Raw genomic sequence first — 13,377 nt, 5'->3', positions numbered from 1 at the left:
AACATTTTAGATCAGGGATCAGCGAACTTTTTCAGCAGGGGGCCGGTCCACTGTCCCTCAGACCTTGGGGTGGGGGGCGAACTATATTTTGGGGTGGGAAGAAATGAATGAATTCCTTTTTTTTTAATTATTAAATATTTATTAGCATTTTCAAAAATTAAACAAGAGCAAAAAATAAACAAAACAAAAGAAAGATACAAAAATACATAACAAAGTTAAACAACAAAAAAAGAAAAAATAGAAAAGAAACACATAAAATTATTCAAGCTTATTGTTCTTAACCTTATTTCTCAGACCTCCTCACACCTCCCCTTCTTGTATTCCAATTTAAATTATCAGTTCAGCAAGTCCTTAACTTATTTCTTTACCTTAATTTATACATTTATTCTAACATACCATTATTTTACTTTGCTTCTTTTTTCCATTTCCTCCATTTATTTTTTACAATCTTATTTTCAATTAATTTAAAAAAGAAGAAACCAATTTTACCTTATTAAAAACACACATCAATACTTATGCCTCATTAATTGTTCTTAAACCTTTTTCCTAAAGTCGACCAAAATTTCCCTTCCACGATTTACCCAATTTCCTTACCACTAATTAAAAATGAAAAGAAAAACAAATTATCCTTATGTACCCTTTGGATTCCCAACCTCCACCCGCCCTTTTTCCCGGTTCCAGTCCCCAACCAATGTCCATCAGTCTTTATGTTATTTATTTAGCCTGGAGACCTCACATCCGAGGCCCTTTTATCTCTCTCAGTTCCTTTCTGCCGGTCTCTTTGATGGTCCTTAATGTTAAACCCCAAGTCTCGGAGGGGCTCCGGCCCAGCAGAATCCTTGTTGCTTCCAGCCAGTCTTCCATACTTGAACGCAAAGCCTATGGGTGGCTCCAACTCTTGTTTCAAATTTCTTACAGATCCAGATGTCCCCAAGGCTCCAGCTTTCACCTTCCGCAGATTTATAATCTCCCATTCAGACCAGGCTTTCCACATCCAATTTTTATTGTCCTTTTTTATCATCATGTCAGGCCTCATATTGTAACTCTCCTTTAACTCCTGCACATCTCCTGCTTCTCCTTCATTTTCTTCAAAGACAGCACCTTGCTCCATCATTTCTGCACTTTCAGTTTCATTTACTTGTTCAGTTAAGTAGGCTTCCTGTTTCAAGTCCTTATCAGGCTCAAAACTGTTGTTCACTGTCCAGTGTAGTAGTGATATCTTTGTAGACATAACATTGTATTCATCTTTCAAGTTTCCCAAGAGAGCGAGTGTTCTATCCAGTTCTGCTTGAAATTTACGTACTCCAGCCATTTTTGTAATGTAGTATCCCTATTACCCCTCTAGGGGGATTTTAGTTCCTTAATATTCCTTTCAGCTCAAAACCAAAAGTCCAGTTAATTTGTATCAGCCCTCGTTATTTTCAAATAAAACAACAAAAACAGCAGAAACAATGTTCTCTTTTTCCAGCTGGCAACTAGCTGACTCGCAGCTCTCTTGACAGCTGTCAAAATCTTCCATGCAACAGACTTTCTCTTAGGACGTTCCCGGGTCTCGGGGGGGGGTGTGAAATTTCAGTCCCCAAATTCTTTTTATCCTCCAGTAAATCCTTATAGTGTCAAAACCGTGAAATCAAGATCTTTCCACTAAAAAACAGGTTCTCTCGACCTTAGTTGCCCAGTCCTTTGCTTTAAATTGTTTACAAAGAGGGGGGGGTGACTTCCTTTTTAGCCCCTTCCCGCTCGTTCCAAATCCAGAATTAAGTTTTTTAACGTTCCAATCTCCGTATTACTCACGGGTTTATATTTTAGAGTCCAGTCGGTCTTGGAAGAAGTTGGCGCTCTCTGTCTATGGCTTGCGGCTTCACTCCGTAGGCGAGGGAGTACTCTCAGCACCACGCCTCACCCTGCCTCCGTTCCGAAGCCTTTAAAAAGGCTCCGGCGCGGATTGGGGGGGCGCAAATGGTGCCCGCCGAGTCTCTGTGTTCACAGGCATCCGCGCCTGTGATTTTAAGGGTCCCCGCTTCGCCGCAGCGGCCAGACCCAGACGCTACGGAGCCGATTCCCTCCGGAGCTCGGAGGGAATCCGCCATTAAACAATGGCGCCAACCCGGAAGTCGAAATGAATGAATTCCTATGCCCCACAAATAACCCAGAGATGCATTTTAAATAAAAGCACACATTCTACTCATGTAAAAACACCAGGCAGGTCCCACAAATAACTCAGAGATGCATTTTAAATAAAAGGACACATTCTACTCATGTAAAAACATGCTGATTCCCGGATGATCTGCGGGCTGGATTTAGAAGGCTATTGGGTTGGATCCGGCCCCTGGGCCTTAGTTTGCCTACCCATGTTTTAGATGGGTAGGAAGTCATAGATGGGGCACAATGATGTTAGCTAGCAACCTGGCATCAACAGTCAGGTTCTGAAGACCTTTCCACATCACACTATGGAATCTGAAGCAACCAAACAGCACCGCCACAGAAACTACTTCTCTTTTGCAAGTAACCAGTTTTAGCAGGAGTTGCTATTCACCAAGAGGCCACTGTAGATATGGCTTTGGGAGCACGACAAGGAGGTACAGCAGTGGCAATGGGTGTATAATTTCTTGGAGACTGGATCTACTGCCCATATGGATCCTGCTGCCCGAGGTGGTCACCTCATGGGTGGGCTGGCCCTGGATCTAGCCCACAGCCACTTTCTGCATCTCCTCCCTCCTCTGTGGTAGTGGCTTCAATCATGGATTTAATGGGACTTTGGTCTGAGGAAGCAAGGAAAACAATCTTCTCTTAAATATATTTATCCAATACCACACAGACAGATGAAAGGAGATTTAGCCAAAAAGGGTTCAAGAAGAATTGACTTTGGCCTCAAGGCAAATACAAGCTTAGCATTCACAATATTGTTCTCTGGTGACAATATCAGAATGCCACTTTTATAAAGCTAAACTCCTGTGTACCAATGACACTTACAATCCGGAGCACCCTCTGCCCCACCAATTTTGTTAAGGAAAAAAAGAAAAGCATGCACTTGGGAAATCAATAAATCTTTAGATGTGCGTCATTATCATTTTTATGAGTTTGGTGAAATCACAGATGCTGTATCCTCTTCATTTGGGATAATTGCATTGTTTGCATGCATCACGGGAATTAGAGTGGAATGACGGTAATTTATTGATTTGAACAAAAGGGTTACCACTCACGTGGTAAAAACAAACAAAAAGGTATTGGCTGGTTTAAAAGCCAGATGTGCCCCAAAATCCTGTCAATAACTGATGTTTCTAAGAACCATTGATTTGTTCTTAAGCAAAGCCAATCTGCAAAGGGGTTTTTCTCAAGTTTCCCATGTTGGAGCAAGTTAATTGAGCTAAGGGGCAGGATCTCAAAAGATACAAGAACTGTTTATGATTATTCTTGAGCTCAAACCTGGCACTTTTTCTGTGGGCACGACCAGTGCTATTTTACTAGAAAAAGAGGTGCCAGAACTCACAATGAAAACCTCCTTCATTCTCTTAGAATGGCAAAGGCACCCACCTGAGAGGTGCCAGAACTGAGTTCTGGCTGGAAAAAAAACACCCTAGGCATGGCATTGCTGATGTTGGCAAGGTCACAAGCTGATCTTTATTTTTTTTTAAAATAAATTTTTTATTAATTTTTCAACACATATTAAAAGACAATACAAAGACAATACAAAACAATACATAAACAAACAAACATATAAACACGTATAATTTCTTAACCTTCTTTTCCTTAAGCCTTCTTTCAGCGACTTCCCCATACCTCCTTTTTCTGCATCCCTGTTTTAAATCTTTCCAGCAACCCCTGATTTTAATTACTTATAACACTTCCTTTAAATCCTTTTTCTCATGTCCAGTTGTTTATCGCTGCAATTCTATTTTGCATTACTCAAAACATTTTAACACTCATTAATTTTACAACAGTTCTTAAGATAAACTTTAAATTTCTTCCAATCTTCTTCCACCGTCTCTTTCCCTTGGTCGCGGATTCTGCCGGTCATCTCAGCCCACAAGCTGATCTTTAAACCCTAAATGGCCTCGGTCCAGTATACTGTACCTGAAGGAGCGTCTCCACCCCCATCATTCAGCCTGGACACTGAGGACCAGCGCTGAGGGCCTTCTGGCGGTTCCCTCACTGCGAGAAGTGAGGTTACAGGGAACCAGGCAGAGGGCCTTTTCGGTGGTGGCACCCACCCTATGGAACACCCTCCCGTCAGATGTCAAGGAAATAAACAACTATCCAACTTTTAGAAGATATCTGAAGGCAGCCCTGTTTAGGGAAGTTTTTAATGTTTGAAGTTTTATTCTGCTTTTAATGTTCTGTTGAAAGCCGCCCAGAGTGGCTGGGGAAACAAAGGCCCTAGCATGATAGAAAGGAATTCATTTTTTAAAATTTTATTTTAAAATGGTTTGCAAGTAACTTTAACACACAATGGTGGATCCAAACTAAGGAAACTGTACTTCATTCCCATTGAGACCATTGGGCCAAGTGAGCCATGGTGTAAGTAAGCTCCATTGATTTCAATGGAAACTAAGAGAAATTAAAATGCAGTGCGATCAGCCCTCTGTTTATTTGGGAGTATTCTATCCTTTCTATTAATTGCTTTATTCAGCTGCCCGAATCTTTCAACATTGCTAAAATGTTGCCATACTCCCAAGCTTCTCTTTTCGTTTTCTCTCCCCCACAGCTCAGTTTTCTTCATTGAAAAACAGCCTTCAGCAGAGGATATCTAGATTATTGAAGTGTGAATCTCCTTGCAAGCCTGGCAGTAATCCAAAATTCCTATTAATTTGGAATATAAGAGTCAATTTCATGGTTTAAGTCTCACGATGCAAGCCCACATTTCAACGCTGGTCAGAGATACCAGGCTGTGTCGCAAATACTGCGGACTAATGCTCTGCCCTACTCAGAAATGCTGGGCCTTGCCAACGAACCTTATCAGGGATTCTCAAATAGCCACCCTATAGAATCAAGCAATGCCTAACAGTGACTGATGAATCTATTTTTGATGCTATTATTCTGTGACCAGAGTTAGTACAGTCGGGCTGATGAATTTTTATTTGGACGTCAGCTGCTAGCTACACATCTGAATAATTCTTCAGCCTGCAGGAAAGATGCGTTAGTATCTGTCGTGGCCCTTGGAGGGCTCTGTAGCTATCTGTTTTTGTTGCTGTTTCATTGTCACAGATTTGCAAGAATCCAAGCAAGCTTCATCTTATTCCAAGAGAAAAGAAAACAATCACGGAATCCAGCACCCCAAAACTACAAAAGTGTTATTATGGAGGTGGATCCTCGCTTCCCCTGAACGTTTCCCCAGCAAGCATCTAGTGTGGCTGTTAACAATTTGATAACTCGGAACATCCTAGTCTGATCTATCAGCCACGTCTGGATCAATAGCTGCAGCAAACAGCTTCAAACACAGTCATGGGTCCCTAAAGCATGCAAGCCCCACAGCAACGACCCTTGCTAAAAAGAAAGCAGTAGAAATCCTGAATTCTAGTCCCTACCATTCCTTCACTAATATGTTTTCCTGTCAATGATGGTGATGTGAGGTGCTTAATATATCATTCATACCTTCAGACTCACTGATTCAGTACACGAAAGTTTAAAGCCCTACAGACATGTTCTAGAATGAAGTGAACCACTCATAAGTCTCTGACGCTGACCTAGCTAGGAAGATCCAGGTATCTTCTTATTATATAATATATGAGGAGAAATGCACCAAAATTGAGTGAATATATGGTATAGGAGGAACTAGTATAGTGGTACCTCGAGTTAAGAACTTAATTCGTTCTGGAGGTCCGTTCTTAACCTGAAACTGTTCTTAACCTGAGGTACCACTTTAGCTAATGGGGCCTCCCACTGCCGCCGCACCACCGCCACGCGATTTCTGTTCTCATCCTGAAGCAAAGTTCTTAACCCGAGGTACTATTTCTGGTCACTGGAAGGACAGATCCTGAAGCTGAGGCTCCAATACTTTGGCCACCTCATGAGAAGAGAAGACTCCCTGGAAAAGACCCTGATGTTGGGAAAGATTGAGGGCACAAGGAGAAGGGGACAGCAGAGGACGAGATGGTTGGATAGTGTTCTCGAAGCTACCAGCATGAGTTTGACCAAACTGCGGGAGGCAGTGGAAGACAGAAGTGCCTGGCGTGCTCTGGTCCATGGGGTCACGAAGAGTCGGACACGACTAAACGACTAAACAACAACAACAACTATTTCTGGGTTAGCGGAGTCTGCAACCTGAAGTGTCTGTAACCCGAGGTACCACTGTACTAGGCATATTTACTTGGGCAGGAGTGGGGAACCTCAGGCTTCGAAGTCAAATGCCCTTTGTATCTGCCACTCATGACTCTTCCCAGGCCACACTCCTGGTTGGCCCTGCTTTGCTCCTTGATTGTTTTTGTCTGGCTAGAATGTCTCATCCCATCGAGTCATAGAGTTGAAAAGGACCCTGAGGGTCATCTAGTCCCAGTGGCATTGCTGGCAACATCAACCCTGCCATGTGGGAATCCCTTGCAGATGACAACAGTGCCTGGAGACAGGCAGCAAAGTTGTGGAAACAAAGTAGCGGCCAGAGCAGAAAGGACCGCTGGGAGGAGAGCAGAGAGAAGGAACGCCATGATGCATCTGCAGCAGCACAACTGGACACCTTCATCTGCCCCAGCTGCAACAAAACATCTCTCCCACATCAGTCTCTACAGCCACAGCAGGCGCTGCAACTGTCCAACAGCTTGAACTCACCCCAAAAGGCACACTCCTCCACTGTCTCCCAAGACAGATGGATGCCCACAAATTACCGTATTTTTTGCTCCATAAGATGCACTTTCCCCCACCTAAAAAGTAAGGGGAAATGTCTGTGCATCTTATGGAGTGAATGTGTGGTTAATCGCTGGCTCCGTTTCTGGCCCCGCCCCCTTGCCCAGGCCTCCATTGTTGAATGTTCTGCAGACGGAGGCTGTTTCTTTCCCCAGTGACATGTGACTGGCTGATTAAATTATCTGTCTGGAAATTGTAGAAATGGCTCCCTTTCCTTTCCTAAATAAGCTGCAGAACTGTGAGCTGAACCCCATAAAAACAGGATTTTTTCCGTCTGCAAAGTAAGCTCAACAGCTTTGAACTGATCCTCAAAAAAAGGGGCTTTTCCCCTTTGCAAAAGAAGCTGCAGAACTGTGAGCTGATCCCCCCCCAAAAACGGGGTTTTCCCCCTTTCCTGCTCTAAAAACTAGGTGCGTCTTATGGTCAGTCTTATGGAGTGAAAAATACGGTATTTATATACTGAGTACTGTAAAATCTATATTTATGCTATTTTCCTCTCATATACCTACCATGTCCATACCGTCTGTGTGTTTTGTTTGTTTGTTTTTCTTTTTCTAAGATGTATATCTGCTGAATCTTTTTTTTTTTTTTTTAATGACAGAGCCACCCATTTCTACTCGCAACAATTCTGTAAGGTAGGTTAGGTGGAGAAGCAATTGTGGGCTCATGGTCACCCAATGAGCTTTGTAGCTGAGTGGGGATTTGGTCTTCCAACATCTAGTCCAACACACTAAGTAGTCATTGGACCACACTGGCTCTCAAATGAAGTTTGATGGGTAGGCTTATAAGGAAAGACATGATCCTTCAGATATCCCGGTTCTAAGCCACTTAGGGCTTTACATGTCATAACCTATAGAAATCACAAAACAACTGAAGTTACTCCTAAGAAATTCACGTCCATATTTTTCAATCAAAGCTCCTTTCTCCCATGACTGTAGGCGAAATAATTTTAGAAAATGCTGTGAGATAAGAACTGGATTACAGTCTTTTGTTTCACAGAGAAGGCCAAGCCCCTAGAGCTATATAATTTCTGTAAAGCATTGGGTGTGTGCCTGGGGCTGGGGTTTTGAGAAGAAAGGAGCAGTTATTCCTGTTTGGTTGTTTTTAAACAAAATGATTTAATAGCAATAATAGTTGTTCCAGCAAAGGATTGTCCAGCAGCCAGCTGGAGGTAATAGCCCAAAACAAAGCAAAATTCCAGAATATCAGTTTCCCCCATCTGGCCATTAATCTGCAGGAAATGCACTGTGTGCTGTAATTGCTTTAATTAATCAAATGAACTCTGCACTTCAAAACTGGTATTCCTGGGTTTTTCAATTGAGACAGCTAATCCCATCAGGTATTTCAAAAGCAAAACCTTTCAGCACTTCTTCACTCCTTCCAAGCCTGGGTAATGAATCAATAATTTCATTTTGAATGCAGAGCAGCTGAACGTGGGCAACAGATTTATACCTACAGCAATGTGATGCCTGAGTATAATGTTATTCAACCTGTTTCTTGGATTTCCCAAGAAGGCTAATCCAATAGAATTTATCATTAACCAACTACAGGAGGAGACCCTCCCTGGAGCTTGAAGAGGACCTCTGTAAAGTAGAACATATAGTCACCTTACAGGGCAACAGGGGAGAAGAGAGGATGATAATTTCATGAACTAAGAATACCATTTTAGGATCCAGCCCCATGCCCAGGAAAGATAGTTGATGTATAAAATCATTCTGATAAAAGTCCTGATCTAAATATACAGCAGAATGGACTAAAACAACCTAATGGAATACACATAAGAAAGTGAGTAAACCCTGAACTACAAGCCAGTAATGAATTAGTATGCAAAAAGCAAGTAAACTAGAAAATCCTGTGGCTTCAATTTCTACTCACTCATCTGGAAGCAAGTCCCATTGAAATAAATGGGGCCCGTGTCTGAAAACATGTAGATGCCATCAAAAAGTAAATGGCATTTTCCATTCCAAGAGACACAAGACACAACTTTTCATGAATACTAAACTACAGAGAAAATTGATAGTGATCCCTGGAGAAAAAAATACTGGGTAGAAGAATATCCCCCGACAACACGACAAAACTACCACACACGACTGCTTCTGTATAATCATCCCACACAAGCAAGCAAACCTCCCTGGACTTGACTGGAGTTCGGCTGATTTACAAAGGCAAAGCCCATATCTTACTCAGACTCTTAGTCTGCCAATAGGTTGCAGACTGCAGTACTGAAATAGCCATACATTCATTCTCATTTGCAGCACAGGGCATTTGCTGATTTGATGTCCCAAGCCATAAACTTGTCCACAATGAGGTGGGAATTGGGCTACAACCAATGTGGGTGCAACCACCTATACAAGTCTTCATTGTTGAATAGATAGGTCTTTTTCCTTTGCTCTTTCTTCCAAGGCTCTGCCTTGCTGTGTATTCGATTCATTCATTTATTTATTTGTCATAATAAAGTGCTTGCTTGGTCTATTCTGCATGGTCTCTGATCTGGCTTTTTTTGTTTGGGCCAGAAGATAACCCTGTAGAAGATTCTTTAAGTACTTAGAACATAAGAAGAGCCTACTGGATCAGGCCAGTGGCCCATCAAGCCTAGCATCCAGCTCTCACAGTAGCCAGCTAGATGTCTATAGGAAGCCAGTAAGAAGGATCTGGGCACAACAGCAACTGAGACTTCCTGCTTCTTGTAGAGATGGACCATAGCCATCATAGCTAGCAGCCTTTGATGGGTGACAAACACATTTATTTGAGTTGTGATGGTGTCATGGCTAAAGCCACAATGATGGAAGATGCTTCAAGATGAATCTCTTGAAATATTTAGATTGTTTTCAACCTTCTTTACTGGTGTTCTGATAACAGTAAGGACTTGTGAGATAACACACATCAGACAGAGTTTTATACATTAATAGCACGTTCTGCAATTACATTCCTAATCAATGCGGAGAATACAATAGGTGGCTTTTATTTTTTTAAAAAAAACTAGTTTTGTGAGTGAAATATCAGTCTTAATCATTTCCTCAGTTATTATTTCCTCAAGAACGTTAACCCTTGATTGGGTATCATATAGATTCATCATAATGACTGTTGGATAAATCTGTCAATTTAAGCTTCTCTCGGTTTCTTATTTTCCCAGTCTTGTTCAGTTCTCCATATTTCCACATTCAGTTGTGATTTGTTTTTAAAACTCTTGAAAATTTACCAGCGTTTTAGTGTGAATTTTTTCCTTATGTACACAGGTTTGATGTAGTTCTGCCTAATATACATATTTTTTGCAAAGTGCATAATGTAATGCATTTTGTGTTATTTTCATCTATTTCTGCATTTTTATGCAAACTTTCCCCTAGTAAATGCATATTTGTGCACATTACTTTGTGTACAAAATTCAGAGATATGCAAAGTTCAAAGGATGGCTCCATTTTGGTTTATGCACTGTTTCAGAAAGTGTGAATATGGCAGGTTCCCCTTAAAATGCAAATTGAAATGGATTTCTCCTCCCTCCTTACATATGACATGAATGGATCTCTCAGTAGCCTTACCTTATTATATGTTTAACAGCGGTAAGAAGGAAAGGAAAAAGTCTAAAGGCATATCTGCTTCTTAAGTATATTCCAGCTGTTATCTTACCCAGCTAGGGACAGTATCTTAACATTTGTTGTGACAGCAAATAAGAGCTCAAGATCAGATGCCAGCATACTCTACAAGGATAATACTGTGCCGTGCGAGGCCTCTGTCGAATGTGTCAGCAGATAGTGTCTACTGCAAGATTTAACACTGAAACTAACGGAATGTTGTGCTTAAGAGCAATTGAATAAACAGAGAGGACTAATATAAATCCTGGAATTATGTCTTACCTTTTACTTTGGTCTCCAAGCTGCTTTTAGATAGCCAGGCCAAAGCATTACAGTAAGTCTGGAATGTTAACTGGTCACCATCCGTGACAGGAATTTGCTTTAACAACTGAAACAAACAGACAAACTTATTCAAAACCAAGGAGATAAATGATTTCTCTATCTTAAATACAGTGGTACCTCGGATTCCATACGGTTCAGGTTACATATGCTTCAGGTTACAGACTTTGCTAACCCAGAAATATTACCTCGGGTTAAGAACTTTGCTTCAGGATGACAACAGAAATCGTGCTCCGGCGGCACGGCAGCAGCAGGAGGCCCCATTAGCTAAAGTGGTGCTTCAGGTTAAGAATAGTTTCAGGTTAAGAACAGAGCTCCGGAACAAATTAAGTACTTAACCCGAGGTACCACTGTATTTTTCTCCCTAAATTTCCATGCAGGGCCAGCCATAACATTAGGCATAGTGAGGCAATCGCCTCAAATGACAGGTGTTATGGAGCAGCAGCAGCAGCAGCCATCCAGCCACTCCACCTGAGCCTCATATTTGTTCTCTTTCAGAAGACACAGCTATGTGTGCCGCACAGACTGTCTACCTTCCTGAACCCCCAAATATTAGCAAAGGTGGAGATTAGTACTGAGCGATCCATTGTGTATTGATGACATTGTTTTCCATGCAGAGCAAGACGCTCATCGCAATGCAAATATCTGCATTCTCCATTGGCTACATGCTCAGGATTGATGAACCCAGTTTTTGCTATAGTACACATATAACTAACAATTAAGCTCCTTATTTTGGAGATTTATAGCATCATCACTGTGTAAGATTGAGAATGAAAACAATATCTGCCAATTTCTTCTATGTGAAGTGACTGGCAGCAGCTTTGACTGTTGCACCAATTATGCTTTGCACATATCTATTTTAAGAGTACAGGACATGCATTCCCCTTGCCACAGGAGGGAGCACTAGAATCAAATTTTAAGCAAGCAACATTTCCTGCCTCTTTGCTTCCTTTCATTAAATAGGTTAACCAAATATATTAAAAAGCACCAGGCAGCCAACTGTAACTGACTTCAAAACATAATTATTTATATTACTTGCCAATTAACAGCTCTTTTTTCTCTTAAAGAGTCATCATGTTTCAGAATATAAGAATACAGTTACTTATACGTCTTAATTTTTCATCCCACCTTTCTTCCAAGGATTCCAAAAATTGTAGAATTAGAAAGGTCATTGAGGGTCATCTAGTCCAACCCTGTGCAATGCAGGAATCTTGCATTATTTTCTTGCGCCCCCCCCATATTTAATCTTCACAACTACCCTCCAAGGTTGGTTAAGCTGAGAGGATAAAAACCAAAACAAAAGTGTTGTTTCTACAGCAGCGGGCACAAAGGAACAGGGGAGAGAGAATCACTGCTTTCTCATATAAAATATTGATTCTATAGATTGGTTGCTATGCACATTACTAACACTTTCTTCCTTGGGGGGGTCACTGCTGAAAAATACTTATAATATATCATCTGGATGATGTGCTGTAACTATTCTTCAGAAATTGCCCCTGAGAGAGAACTCGAGTTTAAAGTCTCCAATATATAGAATAAATATTCCTTATCATTAATCAGTGGTTTTCCTGTTTCTTTTGTTCCACTTTCAACCGCCAGCCGCAAATCTTCCCATTCTTAATCTGTGGAATGAAGGCAAAAACTTTTATGCCTTTGGCCACATGTGTTTTGTCCTGGCTGCCAATATATAGTAGGCTTACAGTTCCAAGTTTTTAACGATGTGTAACGATTACTGGAAGTTCTTCTCGTATTTGCAAGACCTTTTGCATCGCACACATTCCTTCAACTGGGTTCTGTGAACAGCTAGTTCTGTGAGTAGCGAGCAAATTTCTAAGGAATGTTCAGGGATAAGGGCTGACTTACTGTACCTTCAAAGTGCCAAGAATCTCCATGGGAACACCACTACACGAGGACCAGACTGGCAAAGGAAGAGAAACCATTGCTGGAAGAAACTCCAGAAGGCAGTGAGGTTGATGAGTCTTGATGGCTGTGATGAGCAACTAGCAAGGCTTTTTCACATTTTTATTATTCTTTTAAGGAGCGGGAATACTGTCCTTGACCACCTTGTCTGTGAAGTAAGCTAATCCCCCACCTCAGTCCCTGAAATTCTTAGAAAATTTTCCTGCTCAGTCACAGTTTGGAGACGGTTTTCTTTCCATCTCGCTATTAGTTTGACCAAAAATATTAGGCTGGCTGTAATAAAAAAATGAACCATTTTCATACTTTCATTGCAATTAGGTTCTCCCTAAAGACATTCTATCTGTTGCAGAAATGCCACTTGTGAAATGCAAGCATATCATTTATTGACTCATAAATAAACCTTCTTCTATATAGAGATATATGTTTATTTTCATAGAACATTGTCTATTTTGCAGTGTGTTTTTTAATAAAAATAATAATATTGTAACCCACCATGGAACCTTATGGTGAAGGGTGGGTAAGAAATCTGATAAATATCATATTTTTCTTGGCTTCCACTGCAAATGTTCTCCTGTGGGGCATCCAGGGCCAAGCAAGGTTTTCCCCCTCCTTGGACAAATCCCTGTTTAAAATCCCCATGAAAACTTCCTTTAAAAAGCAGGAAGTGGAAGTGTTATGTAGGCATTTAGTCCAATAGATGCAAGCATTCAAG

At 41.2% G+C, this 13,377-nt stretch overlaps 1 protein-coding gene across 1 annotated transcript in view; it reads right to left on the bottom strand.

The window, feature by feature from the left end:
• LOC128405218 (uncharacterized) overlaps positions 1 to 13,377 on the bottom strand; it is a 34,903-nt gene that overhangs the window by 5,199 nt on the left and 16,327 nt on the right. The window contains exon 4 of the mRNA XM_053371625.1: positions 10,689 to 10,794. Coding sequence (XP_053227600.1) covers positions 10,689 to 10,794 — 106 coding nt within the window. The remainder of the gene's footprint in view (positions 1 to 10,688; positions 10,795 to 13,377) is intronic.

The sequence above is a fragment of the Podarcis raffonei genome, chromosome 17 (assembly GCF_027172205.1).
Source record: "Podarcis raffonei isolate rPodRaf1 chromosome 17, rPodRaf1.pri, whole genome shotgun sequence".
In the NCBI taxonomy this organism is placed as follows: Eukaryota; Metazoa; Chordata; class Lepidosauria; order Squamata; family Lacertidae; genus Podarcis; species Podarcis raffonei.
This window is presented reverse-complemented; position numbering and strand designations above follow the sequence as displayed.